General features: G+C 40.5%; 2 protein-coding genes across 7 annotated transcripts in view; one reads left to right on the top strand and one right to left on the bottom strand.

Annotated features, from left to right (window-relative positions):
- The window catches only part of SMC6 (structural maintenance of chromosomes 6), a 35,295-nt gene extending 33,983 nt beyond the window's left edge, over window positions 1-1,312 (bottom strand). The window contains exon 1 of one of the 3 annotated variants that reach the window (XM_075086752.1): window positions 1,218-1,312. The gene's annotated coding sequence lies outside the window, so the exon portion shown is untranslated. Of the gene's footprint in view, window positions 1-135; window positions 325-1,217 lie in introns of those variants that run through there. The other 2 variants (XM_075086753.1, XM_075086754.1) reach the window with 2 other exon arrangements.
- Window positions 1,313-1,387: 75 nt separating this feature from the next.
- On the top strand, window positions 1,388-23,486 carry GEN1 (GEN1 Holliday junction 5' flap endonuclease). Of its 4 annotated transcripts, none has more exons than XM_075086756.1 (14): window positions 1,388-1,730; window positions 7,376-7,573; window positions 9,354-9,540; window positions 10,763-10,939; window positions 11,826-11,936; window positions 14,254-14,327; window positions 14,843-14,934; window positions 15,767-15,917; window positions 16,035-16,071; window positions 16,174-16,254; window positions 17,526-17,656; window positions 19,401-19,462; window positions 20,064-20,207; window positions 20,434-23,486. In XM_075086756.1, exons 2-14 carry the CDS (start codon window positions 7,413-7,415, stop codon window positions 21,885-21,887), a joined length of 2,862 nt encoding a protein of 953 aa, XP_074942857.1. In that variant the 5' UTR covers window positions 1,388-1,730; window positions 7,376-7,412; the 3' UTR covers window positions 21,888-23,486. The 4 variants fall into 4 exon arrangements, with proteins under 4 accessions (XP_074942857.1, XP_074942859.1, XP_074942858.1 ...); XM_075086758.1 differs by having other exon boundaries at window positions 1,473-1,548; XM_075086757.1 differs by lacking the exon at window positions 1,388-1,730 and adding an exon at window positions 2,043-2,085.
- The last annotated feature ends 663 nt before the right edge of the window (window positions 23,487-24,149 follow it).

The raw sequence follows: 24,149 nt of genomic DNA, 5'->3' as shown, positions 1-24,149 counted from the left end.
ATGCCCACCCATGCTCCAACTTAACCAACGGCATCTCTTTCCACAGTTTCCATTACGATGCACTTGTACAACTGTCCACCCCTTTCCCCACCTGGCTGCTCACAGTCAGCCTCATCCAGAGCAGACACAACCCACCTCCTGCCACCAAAACCGCTCCACCAGCTCTCCAGCAGCCTCCTCTTGGCCTGGTGTCCACGCAGGGTAGGAAGCAGCTGCCACTCGCAACACCCGCTTTATCCACACTGCACCCAGAACCAGTTACAACCCGGAGTGCCTTTCACCCAGTTAGCAAAAGAGAGGCAGAGGCAAGACACCAGAGCAGACCTACGGGGGGGTGAATGCGAGACATGGGGGGCAGCAGAGGTTGGGATAAAAGGAAAAAAAGCATCGCGGTCTCCTGCTGATTCACGCTACGTTTGTTTAAACAGACACAACGATAGCGATAATAAAACACAAAGCTAACTCTAGTGGTTTATAATTACGAAGGGAGCTATCTGTTGCACTCGAAAGGCACGGGTGTCAGGGGCCGGCAGGCAGAAGCCTGGCCCCGTCCGCAGCGGCGGAGCGCCATGCGTTCTCAGGGCTGCCCGAGGCAGACGCCCCACGCTGCGCTGCACGACCCCGACGTTCACGGCCCCCCCTCCGCGTACGTTCACAGCTAACGGACAAGAAGCCCATACCACCCCCCGGGCCCTGGGGAGGCCCTGTACGGCAGGCACCAGTACAGGAGGCACCTCCGCCTCCTCTATGGGGAGGCACCAGGGAAGGAGCGGGCGGGAACAACCCCACGGTTATCGCCCCCTCGCCCCAGCGCTTCCCCCGGAGGGACCCACTCGCCTCCCAGGGGAACTAGAAAGCCGGGCCGACCGCCGCTCCCCGGTCCCTGCCCGCCTTCGCGGCGCCGGGCAGCCGGCGGGAGCCCCGCATCAGGCGGGGCAGCCATGCCAGGCGGCGGGCGACAAAAGCCAGCCCCGACCGCTAACGTGCCCCGGGCAAAGCCACCTGAGAGAGCCACCCCGGCGCGGCGGGTCGCGGGGCTCCCGGCCCGGCGCTGCCCTAGTACAGCGCGGCGGGGCGGCTACAGGCGACGCCGCTACCCTGCGACCGACCGACCTCCCCACCGCCCGCGCCCCCAGAGAGCGGAACCGCGCCCGGCCACTGCGGCACCGGCTGCCAGGCCCGCACCTCTGAGGCGGGCTGCCCGCCCCTCACCTCACCTCATCTCACCTCCCCTCCCGCTCTTCCAGGCCGCCGGCGGGTCACCGGAACCGCCGCAAGCTCCAAACCCTGCAGGTCCTGCGCCGGCCGGGGCGGGGCGGGGGGCGGCAGCGCGCAGGCGCTGCCGGCCCGCCCCCCGCCCCGAGGGGGAGGTTTCCCGGCGCCCGCCATTTTCGAGAGGGTAGAGGTGCCGCGGTGGCGGTGACCGTTGCGGGTGGCCCTGGGGGACCCTTCCCGGGTTCGTTCTTTCTTTCTCCTTCCCTTCCCTTCCCTTCCTTCCGCTGCGGAGGCCTCGGGCCTCCCCGAGCCCTTCGGGGCTCAAACCGGAATGTAAGTTTTTGCTAATGCCTGGCTGGAGACCGGTTCCCGCCTCAGGGCTCCGTCCGCGGGCGGGAGCGGTGCGGGAGCGGGACCCGGCCCCAAGCCGGGAGCCGAGCGGAAGGCCCGCTGCTCTCGTAGAGGAGGCTGTTCGTGTTTCAGCGGGTCAGGGAGGCGTCTGCGTCCGCCGTGTCGTGCGTTGTTACCTCTCGCTCCCATCAAGGCGGGAATTTTAAATGCTTGCACTCGAGGCGCTGGGCGTGTTGCTGTTTAACTTCTCGCTTTTGTTTTCATCTCGGGGCGGGGGGTGGGGGGGGGAACGATGGGGGATTGAGGAGGAACGTGTAAGCGCTGGAGCACGCTGCTGCTGTGCTCCGGGTGCCCCGGGTTACTGACAGCTGTGCCAGGTGCTGGGGCATCGACGGGGGGGTGGGGGGAGTTGTTAGAAACGTGTCATGGGCTGTCCTCTTTCTTTCTATTTTTTTTTTAAACGGTCTCTGGGTCAGACGCAAAGCACATGCTTGCCAGTGTTTGCAAGTTACCTTGGCTGTGAGTGAAAGTATATCTGTAAGAGCTAAACTTGAGTGCTAAATGTCTCCTGTAGTTATTTTCAAATATCTGGCTTATTTTTCTGGCTGTGTAAAAAACTTTGTAGAGTAGAATGTAGTCTTAAAACATGATTTATAAAACATAAAAGCTATACAGCTGTAACAGGTTCTGGCCCAATGAAAAAGTTTTGTTTGGGGGTTTTCAGTTTATATTTCCTCTCAGTGATCTTACAATAGCATGGTGTCTTTAGTGATTTGTAAGGATATGAAAAAAGTCAGGTTCAGTCTCCCTTCTTTGGAAGTTACTATCTTCCTAAGATGGGAGGCTTGTGATGAACGAAGCTCCCCAATAGACAGGTCACTCCTATTAAAAGTAGATCTGTTTGTGTACAAGATCCAGATCTAAATATTTTACAGAATACGCTCAAAAAAGCAAAGACTGGTAGGTTGTACTGGCTTTCATAACTTAACCTTAGATATATATTGAATGGCAGTAAGGAAAGCTTCTGTCCTCAAATAACAATACTTTGTTATCTCATTAAAAAGTGGCTTTTTTTGTAGTTTTCAATTTTTTATACTACTTATTTATAATCTTATGGAACTTTAAATGTTTGTAATGTATTTTTATTTCCTGTTAATGATCATCTGACATTCCGTAACAGTATTTAGAAACAAACTAACACAGGTTTTAAAAAAAAAAGTATTGATGTAGATTGGCAGGAACCAAATGATAGCACATAAAAAGACATCTACCTTTTTTTTGCTAGGTTAACCACCCCCCGAAGCTGTGTATCACACTTGTCTTCTGAGAAAGGTTTAGATGCTTTGTGTTAGCCTCCCCTATGCATCAGAGAAATTGATCATCCTGGATTTCAATAAGTTATGCGATGTATTTGCATGTTTTATTAATATTTTAACTCATTTTAAGTGCTTGAGGTATAACAACAACAAAAGCAATACATTATACCTCTATGTATACAATTAAAATAGGTTGAGTGATTAAAGTAGTTAAATAAATGCATTAGAGAAATGTGATTTCTATTGAAAGTAAAACTTATCATGAGAACTTGATTTAAAAACGACCTGGAATTCCTGCAGTGGCAGAAATTATATATTATTGATTAGCTGTCTTGCTTTGAAACAGTTCTAGAGTATAAAACAACACACCCTACAACGACAGGCTTGTTCTTCTGACAGGCTGCGATGGTGTTAAATGTGGAAGATTGCTGAATTTAGCATGGCCATGTTCACTAGAAGCCGCGAGGTGGCATAGCTCCTCGTGTGTGTAAGCTGATCTCAGAGCACAGGTAGCTAGCTCACCTAGTCATTTATTCAAAGGAGGGTTTTATTTTATCTGAGTATACAGTAGTTTCAACCTCAGAATGAAATAGAAGAGATTCCAGATTCTATCTGACTTTTTTATCGTCTTATACTGAGGGAAAAGAGGGAGAAGTAGAGAAATAAGCATGAGGCAAACTATGTGCAATAAGACAGTGCAGGAATAGATTGGTACTATGAGGGAGTAAAAGCAGAGTATGTGTTAGAAGCCTTGTATAGAAGTGGTAAGGTATGAAAATGAGATGAATAATGAAAAAGGAAAGAAGGAAAGGAAGAAAATTAAATCCAGTAATGGGGTAGCATGGACAATAGAGCTATATAATTAAAGTTAAATAAGAGACAAAGAAATATCCCACCTAACAGGTGTATGTTTTCAGCTGGTGTTCGTGATAGGTAGTGCCAGTCACACAGTAGCCAAATACAAATAGTAAAACCATACCCACTGGCATGTTTATGGAATTGCAGTGTTATAAAGGTCAAAACATTTGTTGGAAGGGACCTCTGGAGGTTGGTAATGCTGATTCCCTGCTCAGAGTGGGACTTCCACCAGTATTGGATTAAACCAGTAACACAGTGTGCTGGCTATATGTTGAAAATCTCCAAGAAGAGAGATTCTGCAACCTCTGGGCAACCAGTGCCACAGTACCCTTTCTCATTTTTTTTTCTGAAGTCCAACTTGAGTTTCCCAAGTCGGAATCTGTGGCTATTGACCCTTTTTATTTCATCCTGGAATATTAAGGAGAGTTTAAGTTTTGTTATCATTGTAAATACTCCTCAAGTAGCGTTAAGCTACTTCTGTTTCAACAGAAACATTTCAATGTGAGTCCTACCACTTTCGATCAGGAATTAACTCCCTCAAGAGGTGTGGTTTTTCTTTGTTCTTAAATAAAGCTCGGAGTGTGCATATGCATGTCTTTAAATGAGATTGGAAGAGGGAAAGGGGCAATACCAGGCTAGTCAGTGACGAGCAACATGATGGCATGCCAGAGTTCAAGGAGCTGCATGCTACTGAGATTCTTCAGACTGTTCCATGTGGTGATGGGCACAGTGAACTGCACTTGACGTGTTTCTACACAAATATGCGCAGCATGAGGAGCTAGAAGCCTTGGCCTAGACCCAGAGGTACAACATCATTGGCATAAGTAAAACCTGGTGGAATGAGTCCTGTGACTGGTGTGCCATGGTGGATGGTTACACGCCCTTCAGGAGGGATAGGCGGGCAGGCAAGGGGTGGGGGGGTGGCATTGTATGTAGTGGAGGATCTGGAATGTGTGGAGCTTGCAGTTGGCGATGACACAGTTGAGAGCTTCTGGGTGTAAGGATTAAGGGGCAGACAAATAAAGTGGATGTTGTCATGGGAGTCTACTATAGGCCACCCAGACAGGACAATGACACTAATGAGTTATTCTTTAAGGAACTAAAGGATGCCTCTAAGTCATCCGCCCTTGTCCTTATGCGGGACTTCAACTTGTCAGATATAAACTGGGACTACCACACAGCTGGTACAAACAGGTCCAGAAGATTCCTAAACCATCTGGATGATAACTTCTTGGTACCAGTACTAAGGGAACCAACCAAGGTGTGTTGCTTATTAACAGAGAGGGTCTCATGAGTGAAGTGGTGATTGGTGGCTGCCTTTGCTGCAGCAACCATGAAGCAATCAAGTTAAAATCTATGGTAACAGGAGGAAAACTGCCAGGAAGACCTCACCTCTGGATATGAGGAGAGCAGACTTCGTGTTGCTCGGGGAATCACTTAGTAAGGTCCCCTGGGGAAAAGCTTTTGAAGGTGCTGGGGGCCATCGGTGTTGGTTGCTTTTTAAGTACCACCTCCTAAGAGCACAGGGGCAGGCAATTTAAAAATGTAGGAAGTCAAGCAGGGAGGCAGAAGGCCAGCTTGGCTGAGCAGGGATCTTCTAAAAATAAGGTGAAAAAAGAAATATGGCCAGCGGAAGCAAGGTCGGGTGACGTGGGAGGACTACAGAGATGCTGTTCACCACTGCAGGGAGGAAATATGTGTGGCCAAAGCCCAACTGGAGTTGAAGCTGGTCAGTACTGTGAGGGACAATAAAAAGGGCTTTTTAAAATGTGTTAATGGCAAAAGCCATTGGGCCGTTACTTGATGAGCACGGTCGCCTCACAAAGAGGGAAACAGACAAAGCAGAGACACTTGATGCTTTCTTTGCCTCAGTCTTCAACATCAATGATGGGCTCTGGGACCTCCCAGCCTGGGCTAGAGAACCATAACTGTGGGAATGATAAACTCCCAATCAACACTGAGCTTGTGTGAGATTTTTTGCTCTATCTGGATCCCTATAAATCAATGGGGCCTGATGAGATTCATCCAAGGGTACTTAAAGAGCTGGCTGATGTAATAGTGAGACCTCTCTCAATGATTTTTCAATGCCCTTGGGAAACCTGTAGAGTTCTCAGTTGACTGGAAGCTGGCAAACATTGTCCCAGTCTTCAAGAAGGGCAACAGGGTTGACACTGGTAACTACAGGCTTGTCAGTCTCACTTCTGTGCCTGGCAAAATTATGGAGAAGATTATTCTGGGAGTTATTGAAAAACACCTGAAAGACAACACATTCATTGGTCCCAGCCAGCACAGGTTCATGAGGGGAAAGTGCTGCCTAACAAATTTGATTTCCTTCTATGAAAATGTTACCTACCTATTTGACCAAGGGAAGCCAGTCAATGTGATCTTTTTGGATTTCAGTAAAGCTTTTGATACTGTCTCTCAGAATATCCTCCTGCACAAAATGTCCAGCACACAGCTGGATAAACACGTAATGCAGTGGGTGAGCAATTGGCTGATGGGTTGGGCTCAAAGGGTTATGGTAAATGGGGTTACATCGGGCTGGCGGCCCTACTGGAGAGCGGGGCAATCACCAACTATACGAAGTTTACCGAAGGCAGGTGCCAGATTTTGCATGTGGGGCAGGCAGGGCAACCCTGGATGTACATACAGACTGGGGAACGAGAGGCTGGAGAGCAGCTCTGAGGACAGGGACCTGGGGGTTCTGGTCGATGGCAAGTTGAACATGGGCCAACCATGCCCTGGGATGCATCAAGCCCTGCATTGCAGCCAGCTGAGGGAGGGGATTGTCCCGCCCTGCTCTGCGCTGGTGCGGCCTCACCTCGAGTGCTTTGTGCAGTTTCAGGCACCACAGTACATTAAGGAGATAAAGCTACTAGAGAGTGCCCAGAGGAGGGCCACAAAGTTGGTAAAGGGTTTAGAGGAGAAACTGTACAAGGAGTGGCTAAAGTCACTTGGTTCATTGAGCCTGGAGAAGAGGAGACTGAGGGCAGACCTCATGGCGGTCTGCAGCTTCCTCACAAGGGGAGGAGGAGGGGCAGGTGCTGATCTCTTCTCTCTGGCAACCAATGCGAGGACCTGAGGGAATGGCAGGAAGATGTGCCAGGGGAGGTTTGGGTTGGATGTTAGGAAAAGGCTCTTCCCTCAGAGGGTGGTGGAGCCCTGGAACAGGCTCCCCAGGGAAGCAGTCACGGCACCAAGTCTGATAATACTCAAGAAGCGCTTGGACAATGCCATCAGAGACTTGGAGTGAATTTGGGGTTTTCCTGTGCAGGGGCAGGAGTTGGACTTGATGATCCTTGTGGGTCACTTCCAACTCAGGACATTCTATGATTCTGACTTAGAAATGAGTGCTTTTTCTTTCTTTCTTCCTCCCCCCCCCCCCACCCCAAGATTGGTTTTATTTATGTTTTAGCTATCGTCAATGAAAATGTGAAGTCCAAAGAAGGTATTTAGTAATAAACTGTCTGTGAACAGGAGTCGCTACACACTTAGAAGGCTTAATTACAGATGTTCTTGGCTCATAAAAGTAAAGCTATTAATGACTAAATATTTATCTTCCACACCTCACGTTCATGATATGTCATTCTTCATGTTATATTCTGAAAGTATTTTATTCTGCTTGGTTTTCACAGCTAAAACCTTCATGCTGACAACAAAGAAGCTGGAACAATGGGGGTGACTAATCTGTGGCAAATCCTTGAGCCCGTGAGACAACCTGTCAACTTGAGCAGTCTCAAAGGAAAAACGCTTGCTGTTGATTTAAGTCTGTGGGTTTGTGAAGCACAGACTGTTAAAAAGATGATTGGAGTAGTTACCAAGCCACATCTGAGGTATGGTATTCATATAAATTATTGTAGTCAAAAGTCTTGGAGCTGTATAATTTAGGTATGGTACTTATTCCAAATTTAAGGCTACCTCTGAAACTTATAAGACTGTATTGTACAAGCTGGTGCTATATATGTAAAGGGTTTGAAGTGGAGGCTCCAACATATTGGCTGAATTCAACTTAATGCTTGTGTGCAAACAGAAGTTCTTGGACCCAGCCTACCTTCTCTTGAGGCATCAACAGTAGATAAGGATGAGATGGATGTAAGCAGAACCATGTTTGTCTTACTGTGGTATTGCACTGCGTGATGTAGATTATCAAGGAACACAGATCGGTGTCCTAATTCCTATATATTTCTGAGGCTGTATGATGGAAGGTGGTATGGGAGTTTCAGCTGTTTATCACAGCAGTTTGTACGCTAGTAAATTAAGAGCATACTGAGAGTCATGCACGCTCTAGCCTCATCTGGTTTATAAATTAAAATTTGTTAGACTCCATGTTGAATTAAGTATGTTTAAATCATTCTTCAGGCTTATGAAAAACCTTGAAGAATATGCATATTTTTAATTTAAATGAAACGCATCCTTCAGGGATGAGCAAGCATAAGCAGCTCTAACTTCAAAGCACTGCCTTCTGCAAATGATGCTGACAAAAATGAAAATATATACAGATTTTTATAAATGACCTGTTATTAGTTAGCTCAAGAGTACTGCCTTACTAGCTGCTGCTAGATGTTCGTATTGCTTCTGTTGAATTCAGCTGATACAAAATATCATCATCTTCTGAGAATAATTTCTTAATATGTTACGGTCATGACCCAAAATGGTTAATTAACTAAAACTTGAAGCATAACAGAAGTCATTACTTCCCTCTGATAGGATGTTCTGTGTGCAGTGGAATGGAAGCATCAGTCCAGTTCTCTCATGCTGTCTTCCCAAAGCAAGACAAAGGGATGAACAGATTCCTACCAAAAAAAGAAATGTTTTCAGGCAGTTCAAAATTAAATTGTTTTGCTAAGTATTTTAGAGAAACTTATTGCACGATTGATTTTTATATTGTTTGTGAAAATAGAACTAGATCTCAAAAGATCAGCTTATCTTCTTTTACCAGTAGTAAATATCCAAAATTATATCTAGAGTAATGGTCTTTCCACGTCAGTCGAAGATATAGAAATGTTTGGTCTACTCTTTTTGAAAGATTGCTCCAGGAATTACTGGAAAAAGGATATGCTGTCTGATACTACTACTCTCAATTTTACTGTTAGAGACCAAATAATTATTGCTTGCTTGCAAAATTCCACCCTTCAGTGATGCTGGTTTGCATATGAAATAAATTGGCACATTAGTGGTATCTGAGTCTGTCTACTACCACAGCATTCGGTCACTTCAGAATCTGATGTAACCGTATTGATAGATTTGGGATTAAAATTTTATATAAAAGAATCAATGTGGATATGTGTGGAAGCAGACTTTGGATATTAAATTTTTTTTTTATTAAGCCTTTTAAATTTGCTTACATCTTCACACCCAGAAAAGATCTTTCTTGTCCTTATGTGGTGTTTTCTTGGAAATTTTGTAAAGCTGTAACAAGTTCATAGTAAAACAACTTCAAACGAAGGCAGGGATATAGATAAAAGGTTTGTTAGCTTGGGGGTGAGGGAATCATAAAGGGTGGAGAGAAAGGTAAGATTGTTCCTGAAGTAGGCTGAGGGATATAAGGAAAACATCTGAAGAAATCCAGCTTTGCTAATTGTACAGCTTGTGGAACACCTTGCTTTATTGCAGAAACCTGTTTTTTCGGTTCGCCTTCTTAACATCAATGGGAATTAAACTAGTGTTTGTCATGGAAGGAGAGGCCCCCAAGTTGAAGGCAGACACCATGAGTAAGAGGAATGAGATGCGCTATGGATCTTCAATGAAAGTTGGAACTGCAAAAACAGGGAGATCTTTATTTAAAGCAATTTTAAAAGAGGTGAGTAGTTGAGAGCTGTGTTTCAGTATTTGTAATGTGATGGGAAGAAATCTTAACCAAATTAAATACAAGAACTTAAAAGAATTAATAGTTTTCTGCACAACAAATTTCAACAGTATTTTGAGCTTTGAGGGAACACATGACTTTGAAATTGGGCCTTACAGCATCTGTTAAGTGTTATTGTAGAAGGGGGACAATGTCAGAATAATTTTCTCACTTGATGTGTTCCTGTGCATGTTATGCTGTAGTGAATGACACTCATCACTGAGTGTTTATTAAAGAAATTCAGCTTCCTTGTTCTTCAATAGTGTTAGTATTCGTACTTTTTTTTTTCCTAGATTGGAGTATACATGACAACAGGAATATGTTGTGTACCTACGTAAGCCAAGCTAGTGTGTTTTTGAAGGGGAACACAGAACTGTTTTGTAACCCAGAACTAGGATTCGGTACACTAGCTGAATAGCTAAGAGAATACACTTGTTGGAAATGTACTGGATAAGGCTGAAAGGAAGATTGTATAGTCTTCTTGGTGTAGGTGGTTGAGGCAGTTCTGGTTGCAAAGACCTATTCAGTAATTTTCTTATTCATTGTTGCAGATATTTAACCATTTTTGTCTAGTTAGAATTTTATGATATAGAATATATAGATGCTCGTGGCTTCAGTAGATTGAATGTAGCAATTCATGTTTTCTTAAATTCTAAAGTAAATACTTTTTTCTGAAATTTGTAAGTAGTATAAATGAGTATATATCAGTATGTCTTACACTGTGGTCCAGCCTTACTAGGCCAACAGTACCATACTTCTATGCTTGATTTTCTCAGGGAGTCTGGTGTCTGTTGAGAGGTGTCTGTGCTAGCCCAGTATTACTGCTTGAGTAAACAGTGTTGCTTTACAAAAGTAAATATTCCTTTGTTACTCTTGTTTTGAAAACATCCTAAATATTTATTTAAAGTGTAAACAATTTTGTGAAGCAGTAACCATTAATCGTGCTGTGTTCAAGTAATCGTGCTGTGTAACTAATACTTTACTCTCAGTTGGATATTTCTTTTGACTGTGATGATAAACTATGTTTCTCCTAAAGCAGTGCTTGTATTGATGTAGTGTTCTATAGGCAGTGCAGCAGTAGCAGTTTTTGTATATGCTTGTGTCTGAGAAAACACATGGCTAATAAGTGGATCTAATTCAGTATTTAATCGCTTTCCCTTTGGATTCTTTCTTTTAGTGTCTTGATCTGCTGGATTGTTTAGGTGTCCCTTGGGTTCAAGCAGCTGGGGAAGCAGAGGCAATGTGTGCCTACCTAAATGCCAAAGGACATGTTGATGGCTGCATTACCAATGATGGAGATGTCTTCTTATATGGAGCTCAAACAGTTTATAGGAACTTTGCCATGAAAGCTAAGGTAATGTACCTCATCCCGTTCTCACTCTCTCTTTAGACTCTTCCAAAAAATGTAAATAGAAAGAAGGAACTTGAAACAATTACTTAGATGTTATGGCACTTGCTCTCTAGTAGTTGTATTAGTTTAAAATAGTACTTTTAAGACAGGAATGATTTGTTTGATTCACCAGTAATCCGTGTATTGGACGTGAGAGCAAAACAACTGAATTGAAGAATGCTTATGGTGTTGTTGTCTGTGTTTGTAGTGTTCTGTGATGTGTAATATAAACTTTCCAGAAAACAAGATTATTTGGGGTTGTTTGCTTGTGTGGAGTGTTGGGTTGTTTTTTTTTTTGGGGGGGGGGGAGCGCCAGTGTTCTATGTTTTGATTCATGTTAATCTTGATTTCCTGTTGGTGTGTTAGAGCCCCTCTACCCTTCAGAGCTTCAGGTGTTCCTTTAGTTCATGTCTCAGTAACATTTTAATTATTTTTTCTTTTTTTACTCAAGTAGCCCATGAAAATGTTTACATGGATTTTAAAAACCTGCAGTTCTTGAGATGAATTACACAGCCACTAGCACTAGATAATGTCAGTTTTGCCACACCTTTTCTACAGGTAGTAGACAATAAAAACATCCCTGGGCTTATTTAGTTTCTTTCAACAGTTGATGCCCATACTTACAACTTGAAATTCCATAACTGTAGTTATTCGTGCAGTGTTCATGCATTACATTATAAATTTTAGTTGCTGCTGTAGGGGTTTTTTGCTGCTATCTTTTATGGGACAGACCCATTTCCTGCAGCTGTGGGTGAATAGGGGTGGGTACACAATCACAACTGGATGTGACTTAGGGCAGTTTCTTCTCTAATGTTAGAGATATGAAATGTGTGATAAATTTCTTTTGCAGGATCCACTTCTTGACTGTTATACAATGTCCTCTATTAAGGAGAAGCTTGGCTGTGATAGAGAATCTTTGATTGGGCTAGCTGTTCTTCTGGGTTGTGATTATCTTCCAAAGGTAAGCAATATAATTATTTTTTATTAGGTACTTATAGTTTACTGTTTTTCAAGACAGTGTATCAAGGGAGACCTGTACATGCTGACAAAACTGTATACAGTGCATGATTATTGAGATCTAGTTGAAGACGATGCTTAGTAATTGAAGTAATTTAAACATAGTAAGTTACTGTAAATTGTATTTGCGAAGGCTTAAAGATAATCAAAATGGTTCATGAACATTAATCTTTCAAAATGGCTATGTATTATTCCAGACTTTTATATAATGGAGGTGAAGACAAAAGTTTAGATGTTGAATACTTGGAGCAAACATGAGAACTCAGTTTTTTGCCAGGATACTTTGAACCCATTTGCATTAAAAGTACATCCCTGGCAGAGTAGCTGTGGAAAATGAGAGAAAACAGCTTTGTCTATGCGGTTTGGAATAGTTAGTAGTAACACCAGTTCTGGATGCAGTTTGGATATCTCCCCTTTTAGTTCTATCATTTGTAAATATATGCCCTATGAAGAAGTAGAAGTCACCTGTTTGAAAGTTTGCCTAATAAATTAAATGAGAGGGATCTTGCTCATTACTACTTTACCTCTCCACACACCCCTCATAAGCTCTTGAATTTTTGGGGGACTTTGAACAGAAGCTGTTATAATGGCTATTTTGAAATAGGAAAGAAGTGGGATGATACTTGTTTTCCATACAGTTCATCACACAGTGACTTCAGGCAATGATTGCTCCCATTCAGGCTTGCAGTGGATATCTAGTTATTCTTAAATCATTGTTTTCCTATTTGATAAAACTGTCCTTTTAAACAACTGATACTGGCGAAAGAGCAGGTAGCTCTATTTTTTTTTCTGAAAAACTTGGTTCTGTTATAGGAAACTTTAAATAGTTGGGGGGGATATTATTATTACAAAATGTTTAAAGAGAGATTAGAAAAAAGTAGTGGGTAATTAGTGGTTATTGTAATGGAACTAGCAGCTCCTGGGATGAAGGGTTCTTGCATATTACTAAGTGACACAATTACGTAATGCCAGATAATTCTTTTGAATTACTGCTGCCCAGCAAAGTGGATGAAGATAGAAACTTCTATGGAAAGCTGAATTACAGGAGTGCATTGGGAATGGGGATTGGCGGAACAGATAAATGAGACTACCACTTTATAATTACACTCACTTTGTTGAATATGTATCAAAACGATGCCTTCCTTGCAGAAGCTGAATATCTGACTCTCTGCCCGAGTGTCTGGCTGCAGTCCAGTGAGAACTTCTGATTGGTTTTGAATGTACGTTTATTTCATATGGTTGCATATATTCAGTTCAGCCATTACAGCTGAATAAAAATGAGCTATAGATTTAACTGTAATAACGCTGTAGAAAGCACACTCAGTTCAGTCTTTATATTCAACTGTACTGATCACTGGCAAAATAGAGTAAGGATTGTAAGAGGAACTGGAAAAGCACTATGTACGTTTTAAATCATTTCACTCTTCAGTATGTCTAGTGGTTACTGCCAAGTTCTGGATTTCAGTCCATGAGCTAGGTTCCAGAAAATATTTGCCATTCCTATCTATTATCCATAGTGGTTGTCCCTTTTCCTGTAAAGGACATGCATACTAAGGATGTAATAACAGAGTAAATATCAAAATCAAGCAAGCAATTATTGAAAGGGAGGGAGAAATTCTTTGGGTTTGTGGTTTTATTGGGGTTTTTAATTATTTTTCAGAAAATGCTCTTGCACTTTTTTGTCACCTCTCAGAATTGATTTCACCTAAGTGCTTGAGGTCTTCAAGTGTTAAAAGTTTGTTTCTGTTGCCATAAAGCATCTCTTCCCTGTGAATGAAAGCTTTTTGCAGGGTTTTTTCTGTGTCCTAAGGTCCAGCCTGTTGACTTTGAAATCCAAAAGATCTGTTTTCATCTACTCTTTCCAAGACAATTCTAAAAAGTTTCAGCTCTCTGGCAGTTAGCTGGCAGGAGTGTTACCAGTATTTTACATTGTCATCCTGTTACAGACAGCAAGAAGGAAAACAAACTAAACAAACCCTCTTTTCCTGTTGTTTTCTACTACCTTCTTTCTCCACCTTGTTTTATTTGAGCTGCTATTGAGCATAAGAACATTTTATGCAGCTTGTGTGTTACACTGGTAGTACAGCTGTAACCTGTCACCCTCTCGGACTTTAGACCTTGGTAAAAAATTATTTTTCTCAATTTATTCTCAATATCTGGGATAATTTTTGTCATTTCTCTACATAATGTTATGAAGGCAGTCTTTATGACAATCTGAATACTTTGTTATTAAATAATGTTTCATATTTCTGTCTTTATAGGGCATTCCAGGAGTTGGGAAGGAACAAGCTTTAAAGTTAATTGAGGCTCTCAGAGGTCAAAACTTATTGCAAAGGTAAAGCGAAAACGTATGTTGCATGCTGAAGTAGTTTGATTTTATTCACAGACTTTGTGGTATGTACTTCAGTTCCAAGGCAATATTTGTAATACCTGGGGGCAGAGATTGCCACATTACTTACTTTATATTTGCTAAATGAATTCTGTGTTTTGCTAGGCAAGCTTCTTAACTGTTTTAAACATTAGCTGCCTCCCGGTTCTTGAGCTAGCAGATCTATGTTGATATATTGGAAAGGAAGTCATAGGGACTGATGAGACTTCTGCTGATTTTTAGTTGGGCTGGGGATCAGGACATGAGATACCAAATGCTTTTTGCTTGTTACCATAATGTGTGTGTCAATACTAGAAATCCAACAATCATATAATGTACTTTAAGAAAATCTATTTCATAAATTAGGAAACTCTGTTTCTCAGGTAGATGATTGAGAAGTATAAGGGGAGTATTTTTCAGTGTTTTATTTTAAATATGAAAGTTAAAAGTATTTCTTAATCCTTTTCATATCATCCTTTTAGGTTTGAGCAATGGAAAGAACAATTTCAGTATGATAATAATCCACCTTTGGTTGTTAAAAGGGTAATTCACTGTTCTGAGTGCCATCATCCAGGTCAGTGTGAAAAGCACTGAACTTTATTTTTAGTCTAATTGTTTACTTTTTGTTCTGGGTGGGGGGTGGAGTTGTTTTGTTTCTTTGGTTGGGTTTTGGAGTTTTTTATGAATGGCATTAAAAACTGCTTTTCTAGTCATTCAGTTTGTGGGCTATCTTCACATTTTCAGTATTGTGTATGTGTATCTTTTATATAAATATTTTTAAGGCTGGGGACTACCTTTCCTCAAATGTGAAGCTGTTTGGCAGCGGATGGAATGTTATCACAATGCTGTTGTGTGATCCCGGATATTTGCCTTTTTAACGTTATCAGTAAAGGAAGTATGCTGTACTGTCAAGCAGCTGTTTGTTTAGTTGCCTGAAGTAGTCTTTCATCAAGAGGACTAAATCCATTGGCACTGCTGGGTTTTGCTGCAGTGTTTTCTTAAAAAAGAAATTAATCTTAAGGAACCTCATTTGGTAGTGTCTTTGAACAGTGAATTTGTTAAAACCTCTCACCTGGCAAAGGAAAAGCTTGTTTCAAATATATTACTTACATACATTTGCCAGCTTGTCATCGACTACTTCTGTAGTTTTTGGGTAATAGTTTTCAGCATGAAGTCTGAAACTGTTGGGTAAAAAGTCTTTGAAAAGCTTTCTTGTGTTTGTCAGTTTTTACTGTAGATACATAAATACAGCTAATGTGCTCAGATCTGCTTACAGCCACTATTCATGGCAGGCTCATATGTGTTCTGAGCTTTGTATTTGTACTCTTAGCTTTGTATATTTAGAGATTTTGGAAACCTCTTTTTTTTTTTTTTTTTATTCATGCTTTGTGCATCTGCTTCTATAGGATCTTACAAGGAACATGAGCACAGTGGATGTAAATTCTGTGAAAGCACTAGATACTGCAAACCCAATGACTCCAAACACGGCTGCCCTTGTGAATGGCATCACTTGGAGCGAAAGAAACAAGCAAGTGCAGTGGAGGACAGTATCAGAAAGTAGGAATGTCTTGAAAATCTAACTGCTTTCTCCTGCGTTTACGTGCAGGATGAGCATTTAAATTCTGCATTTTTCCCATTTGTATTCAGTTCCTAACGCATTTGTTTTATCTGCAGAAAAGCTAACAGTTGTGAGGGCTTTCCATTCTCTGAGGTAATAAACAAGCCTATTTAATTAAAGATTAATTTTTCTAATCAAATAATTGAAATGTCAGTTTTATGCCCTCTCTAAAACTCTTTTTTGTTTTATCTCAAGGTTATCCAAGAATTTCTTGTAAACAAGAATAAATTGATCAAGATAAAAGAATGCCAAAGGCCAAATTTATTGTCCTTTCAGGTATATGACAAAATACTGGTTATTCAGCTCTGTAGTTTTTTATTAGTAAGGAAAGCATCTGTGATAATCTTGATCTTCATTGGTAATTTTACTGGAAATAAGAATTAAAGTATCTTGCTACAACTTCTTAATATACCTCATTTTTTTTGAAAGTCTAAAATAGAAGACTGGAAAAAAATCAGTTGATGTAAACAGGTATGTAGAAAAGGGAAGAAAGAGAACTCAGAAAAAAGGTCACCTGCCATTGTTTTGGTCTCACTGCCCAGTATGACTGGATTGGGTGTCTGAGCGCTGCATTATTTATACAGTGTATAAAGTAGTACATGGTTATACAGCATAATATATACTTCAGGAATGTTATCTTTTCTGTTTTCATCCAGCTTTCATAAGGGTATTGACAGGTACAGCTCTTGTGTTTACTCGTACTTGTTCCATTGTCATACGGATACAGTGCATATATGGTAACTTTGGGTATTACAGCAGGTCATGAGTGTGGACTTTTTTTTAATGTTAAACTTTATTTTCAATTATTACTTTGGTATCATTGAGATAATAAGCTTCTGTGTATAACAAGCAGAAGTGGCTTTTACTCTGAATGTTGCATGTTTTCCCAAAAACAGACAGCAGGCTTGTATTTAGGACAACATTACCAGCTTTCAAGTTCAGAGGCCCTTTAATTCAAAGCACAAAGCTCAAAAGTGGTCTAGCTTATTCCTCTGCCCATAGAAGAAAGGGTAAATATCCTGTGAGGTTTCCTTTTGTGTGGGGAGAGGCGTTAATATATGCATGTTAGCATTGTTTTCTAACAATTTTTTTTATTTGTGGAAGTGAATCTTTTTACAATGTTTCATTTTCCAGGATCGATGACAGTGTGAGAATTATGTATAGCAAAATAGACTGCTGTTGCGCTGTGTAGCTTTAATGAAAATCCGTGTTCACCCTTCTCTCACGTGCAAGTTCCATAATTTTCACAGGTCCTTGCCTAGCTGATCGGAATCTGATCAGGTGTTCAGCAGCTGTCTTATTCCTGCTGCTGGCACTACAACTGTTCCCTTGGCTTGTTATTGACGGCTGATGAATCTGCCCTGTTACAGATGACTGTTCCCTCCCCTGGCAGTGAGATATCATTAGATATGACACTAATGTGTAAAAGTGTTCTAGATATTTTAACTATTTAGTCCTGTGTTCCCGGTACATAGCTGCCTATGCATGATGTCTAACAGAATAAGAAAGTTTTAAAATTTAAGACTTTTTCTTTTATATACTAACAGATATTTGCTTCCGAGAAGATGGAATGGACCAAACATTATGCTTGTAAGAAACTATTAGCACTATTGACACATTATGATATGGTCCAGAGAAAATCTGGATACATTGATGCAAAACAGCTGCAGGCAACACGGTAATGTAGCTTGATTTCTTGAACTTAATATGTTTGCTTCTGCTGCTCGAGGAAAATCACATGGTTTTTTCCTTGTTTACGGAAATATAATGGTTTTCTTCCATCTCTGTTTCAAGCCTTGTGCTTATTTTGAATAGAGGTAAAAATTTAGATCATTACACCAATTCTTGTACTACTGCTCCACAGAGTAATACATACAGCAGTTCTTCATTCTGACAATGACTGCTTTTTCCTATGCTTAATTTCTGTTGTGTTTCCTTACATCTGCACATGAGATATAGCATTGCGGGTTTGATCCTCTGCTCAGGTTCTTAGCAGAAGTTCGATTGACTTCTGTGATTCAATATAAAAGCCTAGACTTAGAAATGAGCATCTGCAGATTCAGTCACAGCCTCTGATTTCTTATCTGACCTATGGACTGCCGTACTGTGTGTCTGATGAAATGACTGGCTTACGGTTCTGTTCTGCTACTTCTGAAAACATCTTCATTCAGGACTGCTGTGTTTAGGAATATAAAATTGTCTAAGCATCCTGATACTGAAAATGGATATGGGGGGCAGGGGGGAGCGGAGATAAGCATGTAACTGCTTTCCCCTAGAATATTTTCCCACCCCCCAGGTGTCTGTTACTCAGGGATTTTCTTATTCTATCAGCTTTCAATGTATTTTTTAAATTATCTAATCTTCTCATAGGCTTAGGTAAACTTCTAGAATCTACAGTGTCTGTTGACAAATCTGAACTTAATTTCACTCCGTGTGGGAATTGTTACTTATTTTAACTTTACTGTCTGACCATGTAATTTCCCAAATGGAATCAAAATTCTCCCCCTGAAATTCTTGTATTACAGGAAGGTCAGTAGTTTTTCCATGTTCCTTGATGTCATTCAAGATTTCTATAGACCTTAATTTTGGGGGACAGAAGGACAGTTAGTAGGAATGTGACAGTATCTCTTCTGGGTTGATGTGTCATAGTCTGTTACATTATTACTTGCAAAGAAGCTGTTCTGTTCAGTGTTATCATTCAAAAGAGTGGAGAGACTGGCTGGGGGCTGCTTTTTAAATTCATTGGGTAGATAAATTACCAGCATTTACCTTGATGAATGAATTAATTTCCATCCGCTGTTTATAACACTTCCTAGTGTTTCAAGAGTTCAAAAGACAGATCATTCATGCTCTAGAAGACTTCTTTTGCTCAGAAGTGCTTAAAAATGCAGTAATGATTCATCAGGAGCCTCTTCACGTGTGGGAATCTATTAAACTGGGGTGTAGATAATGTTTTAAGAAAAATCTCATGAAGACTGACTGTCCCTGCTCAGTTCATGGTTTATCTTCCTTCATGCTGTCATGCAAAAGATATAAATGACCCTGCCTGGTCATTCAGTAAATCGTCTATGGCAGCAGCCTTCTCTGTAGCGTTAGTTGAAGATATCAACTAACTATGTCTCTAGGGGTCTGCGTTACAGTTGTCTGTTACAGAATAGCTTTTTGGTTTCTTGTTATGCTCCTCTGAGCTGTATCATTTAAAAAATTGTTTCAGTACTCAAATCTAAATCCAAAATTTTACTGTATAACTGATACAGAGAAGTAGTGTATTTTTAAAAGGTGTATTAATTTCACCATTACAAGAATATTTTTTTCTCTGAATCGTTAGAAATTAGAGTATTGAAATATTTTTACTTAATTTGGATTTTTTAATTTCCTGTTTAAACAAAATCATTTAATGGGCTTCTTTTTTGTCCTTACAGGATAATCAAAACACGTGTTAAAAATGGAATTCCTTGTTTTGAGATTGAGTGGCAAAAACCAGGTTGGTCTGGTTTCTATGTATGTTATGGAACAAAACAGTTCATAGAAAAAGAAAAGCATGCGTAAAGTGCAAAAGAGTTTGACAACATTGAGGCAGTGAAATGTGGGTGAGATTTGAAACAGTTCTGTGGAAACAATAGAAAATGTGCATCAAATTTCACATACCCTGAAAGTAAAAGCAAAGGTGTTTTGGTTTTGGGTTTTGGGTTTTTTTGGGTTTTTTTTTAAAAAAAAAAAAAAAAACCAAAACAGCCACCCCATAACCTGGAAATCAAGGGACTCAGTCCTCAGGTACTTTTTCTGGTACATGTTAATAAGGGCTGGACTCTGAATTTCATATCTTATTTCACTGTGTACCCAAAGCTGTGACTGTTACTAGCTAGAAATTTTTCTGTGCTGACAGACTTCTACCTTTAGTGTGCCTGTTTTGTGCCAGGAGACTGACAGAAAGAAAAAGACTTGACTTGTAGCTAAATCTCAAACATTGTACGATTGACCTTCTTACTCTTTGTACTCAAATAGATCTTTTCGTTTTGTTTTTCTTATTCCTACTTTGATATGCATGTATATACATGTCTAATGTACGTTCATTAATTTTTTAGAACATTATGTTGATGCAGAAGATGAGCCTGCAGAGTTGTTTGTAGTCACAGTAGAAGAGGAGTCTTTGTTTCAGGCTGCTTATCCTGATGTTGTTGCCCTTTATCAAGTAGGAAAGTCAGAATTTCTGAAGAAGAAACAGAAAAGTAAGGCCAAAAGCTTATTCCTTATGAACTTATGGGTCTTGCCAGAATATAAGAAGCAAAAGCAACAAATGCTTCTCTCACTATTGAGCAATATCATGTTTTGTCAAGATCAGGGCATGATATCTTGAAAGGACTGTGCTTTTGTCTTACCATTTTATACTTCAGCACTAGGAAATCTGAACTGTGGTTAATATGCCATTTTGACATTCCCTTTTTATTTTTTCAGACAGGAAAGACAGACCAAAAGAAAAGGAATTGCCAAATGTTTATGATGAAGTTAGCGATCTTCTGTCTCAAATGAATTTAAAATCTAGATGTGGAATTTTTCCTGTGCAGTACTCTACATCAGATATAAAAACTCCCCCAGAAGATCAGATACACCAGAGAAGCACTGAATCAAAAGACCTAGTGTTAGCTGCAGCGTCCTGCATAACAACTGTTCAAATGCCAGCATCAGCAGCTGCTCTTACTCTGACTGCATCACCTTACTTGCTCTTACAGAGTACGCTGGCTGACTCATCTGTATTGCCAGCACAATTTACTGAAAATGCAGGGACGTCATCCTCTTCCTCTGTAACAGCTGGTCTACAACTGAGCAGTACTGACTGGGGAGGAGCCTTCTTCAGCACTTCACCAGCCCGTGGGGGTGATATCCATGATCCAGCAGCTGACTTAACTACAGCCATAAAACACTCGCATCCACCGGGTCATGAAACAGGAAGAAAAAGCTCAGAGTATTCTGACGATCTACAGTCTGATCAGCATCGTTCTGATAGCGCAGATGGTCTGGTTTCAGACGGTGATATGGAACAACTTCAGAAGTGGTCTTTAAGTGAGCAAATACTTAAGAAGACTTCCATTCCATCAAAGCCTAAAGATGTAATGCAACTGGAGTCTTTGAAATGTTTTAAACAAACAAAAGAAACATTGAATCCTGATAAAGATTATGTCTCTTCCTTATGTCAGTTAAATAAAATAGTGCAGGAAAGTAAAAATGTGCTATCAGAAAACTATGCAAGGGAATCCAGCATATGCATTTATCAAGGTCAGTATAAAAAAGCTGACAACCTGGCTGAAATGATGCACAAAGACCACAATATAAGCAGTTCAACATCTGTAGCCCTCAGTGGGCAAACAACAGGGGCACTGCATCCTGGGTGCGAAGTGCTTCCAGTGTCTCAAAAGCCAGCAGATGTGGTAACTGGCTGTCACATTAGAAAAGCTCGTACACAAACTACTTGGAAGACTTCTTGTAAAAAGAGCGTGTGTCAGAACAGATGTTCGTCTAGTGAAGACAGTGATGATGGGAACACGAATAAAAATCTGATTTATGAGTGGCAGAAAAGGCAGCTGAACCCTGGTCAGTTTAAAAAAGCTTTTACAAAGAAAAGCAGTAACATTGTTACTAGAAAAAAAACAAACAGTGACTCAGCCCTTATAATTAAAGAGACGAAGAAAAAGACCAATTCAAAACAAGCTGGTAATAGTTTCTCATTGCAAGTTTCTTCAAAACCATCCTCTGCAGGGGAAGTTAATTGTTCCCAAAGTCCAGAGCAACCATTTGGTAGCTCAGGTTCTGGTCCCACGCAGGAAGCCAAAAATGCTGTTCTGACTTACGCAGGGACAGACAGTCCCCTCCCCCTGTCTGAAAGACTAAAAGGAAGAATCAAAATCAGTTAGGTTCTCCATAAAATAGATTACAATAACAACTCTGAACCCTCAGCTCTTAGAGTTATTTCTCAAAGTTTCTGCAGTGTGCTCTATCAATTTTAGGTGGCACAGTTTGATGAATACGGAGTGCTGTGAAATACTGCAATACTGGAGCTACAGTTTGAAACTAAAATGTTTAGTGCGAGTACCAAATAGCTGATTATAGGCAAGTGCCAGTTATTCTGGACTTGATCACACTCAACTTGCTACATAATCATCAGGCTGTAGTACACAAGGGAGCAAGGAGGTTTATTTACGAAATAAAAAGGGGTTTTTCCAACCAATTATGAGGATTTTGTGTACAGCTATTAGTCCTTCTGCTTATAAAAACAGACTTATTAAAATAGTGCCTGCACTGCTGTAGGATATTCTTAATAAGACAAAGTGATACAGCTCTTTCCATCTGAAATTTTCCATTCTGCTCCCCTAACTTAATTTTGCTAGTTTTAAAATGCGTCTTCAAATCCTGGGCTGCTGGTTGTGTTGATTATCTCTGAAGGACCAGATAGAGACACACAGCAGATGTACCTTGCAGGGTAGCTAATTTTAGATCTGCCATGCCCTATAATATACTGTTCTTTGAGTGTGTGCATCTTCCAAAGAATGGAATAAGCCACGTAAGGACATTTGGGTTTTGTAGTTGTCATATCTAATATTTAAGGAAATTTGATGGCTGTTTAAGTCAAATATCTGTAGTTTGGGGTATTTTTTTTTTTAAGAACATATGAAATCCCATCTAACATTTCTATTTATAACAGAATGAAGTTACAGAAAATCAATCTAATTATGATATTGCAGATTCTTTGAATAATATAATGTAAATGTTTGCTTTCAAAGGGGGAACTTGAATACAGTTGCATTTTTTTGAAGGTGTTCTTCCTACATCTCTAATATAGAAGCAATCTCTGATCATACATAAAAAAGTTATCTTCAACAGCTTATGGGAAAAATGCCTCCTTGCCTGCATTTAAGCGTTCATAACTTTTTCTGTGGACCAACCAGAAGGATGGCTGCTCTTACAAATAGAAATTTGGAACTTTCATGCCTTAATGAAAATGTCGGTCTTTCTTCCTGAAGGCCAAGGCTTTGAAAGTTAGGAAGCTAAATTCCAGATGTATTTAAGGAAGAAATAGATGGTCTATAGGTAATACAGTCATTTCTGATTTTCCTCTGTGGGCAGATGGAGAAAGTCTCTTTATAGTTGTTTTTCCAAATGAGAAATGTATTGTGAAAATGAGCAAAAAAAAAAAAAAAAATACCAGAATACTGGAAATGTACTTTGTTTTAAAGATGGTCAGTCTCTCTTCCGGAGACTTCTAACCACCCAGCCACTGTGAGAGGGTAGCTAGAAGAATAGAGTTGCTAAGGAGTATGAGAGTAGCAGTCACCTGGGTACTGTAAATGGAGAGATTCCTTATGCAGTGGTCAGTAGTGGAGAGATCAGGCCATTTTTTGTGGAAAAACACCGTTATTGGTTATGTATGATTTTTTTTTTCCTTGCTGCTGACTTTGAATACCGAAAGTTGGAATTGATAGTTTGAATTTTCAGTAATAAAAATGCCAACATGATGTGAATGGCCTCACTTTTGTTCCCTCCCAGTGTATGAGAACGCACTTTGGGTGAATTTTTATGATCCCTCCACGCAGTGTGTGACTTTCTATGTTTTAGGGTTTTGTTTTGAACTGGGGGACAAGAGCGGTTTTTGGAAGGTTTTTTGTTTGTTTTCAAAATCTAGCTGGGATGACTGCTTTAATGGATGACTTGCTGAAAATACTGTATCAGAATTACGACAAGTTCCTGTTTTGCTGATGATGGAAACCAGAAATGAGATATAAGACATTAAGAACTGCAGAAGGAAAAAAAGAGACTATGGTGCTGATACCGCTACAAATTAATCTGGTTTCATAAGTTCAAGCATTAAAAGCAGAAAAGTTTCAGTGTTTTCATTTTCAATGCGTCTCAGTCCTGTGCAGGTCTTCTGTCACTGCTTTAGAAGCAGCAATAGAGGTGAAAACAGCTGTAGGGATGCCCTCTCTCGTTTAGGGTGTGGCTGCTCATTGCAGCAAATAAACAAAAGAACAGTTATCGTTGGGGTTAGCTGTTGCTTGAATTAAACTTGTGATTTGTTATGGAAGGGAAATTACAGTTCTTAGTGTTCTGATCTCTCACCTTTCTGTAATTTGCTCAATCTAAGAAATAGGGATGGTTTTTCTTTGGAACTTTTTCACCAT

Source organism: Phalacrocorax aristotelis, chromosome 3 (assembly GCF_949628215.1).
Source record: "Phalacrocorax aristotelis chromosome 3, bGulAri2.1, whole genome shotgun sequence".
Taxonomy (NCBI): Eukaryota; Metazoa; Chordata; class Aves; order Suliformes; family Phalacrocoracidae; genus Phalacrocorax; species Phalacrocorax aristotelis.
The sequence above is the reverse complement of the archived record's forward strand: the minus strand, read 5'-3'. Positions and strand labels throughout refer to the sequence as shown.

Coding starts and splice junctions, on each gene's coding strand:
- GEN1 (XM_075086756.1), top strand. CDS start 7,413: ATGGGGGTGACTAATCTGTGGCAAATCCTTGAGCCCGTGAGACAACCT. Junction 15,918..16,034: donor GTGGAGGACAGTATCAGAAA/GTAGGAATGTCT, acceptor TTTTATCTGCAG/AAAAGCTAACAGTTGTGAGG. Junction 16,255..17,525: donor CAAATTTATTGTCCTTTCAG/GTATATGACAAA, acceptor ATATACTAACAG/ATATTTGCTTCCGAGAAGAT.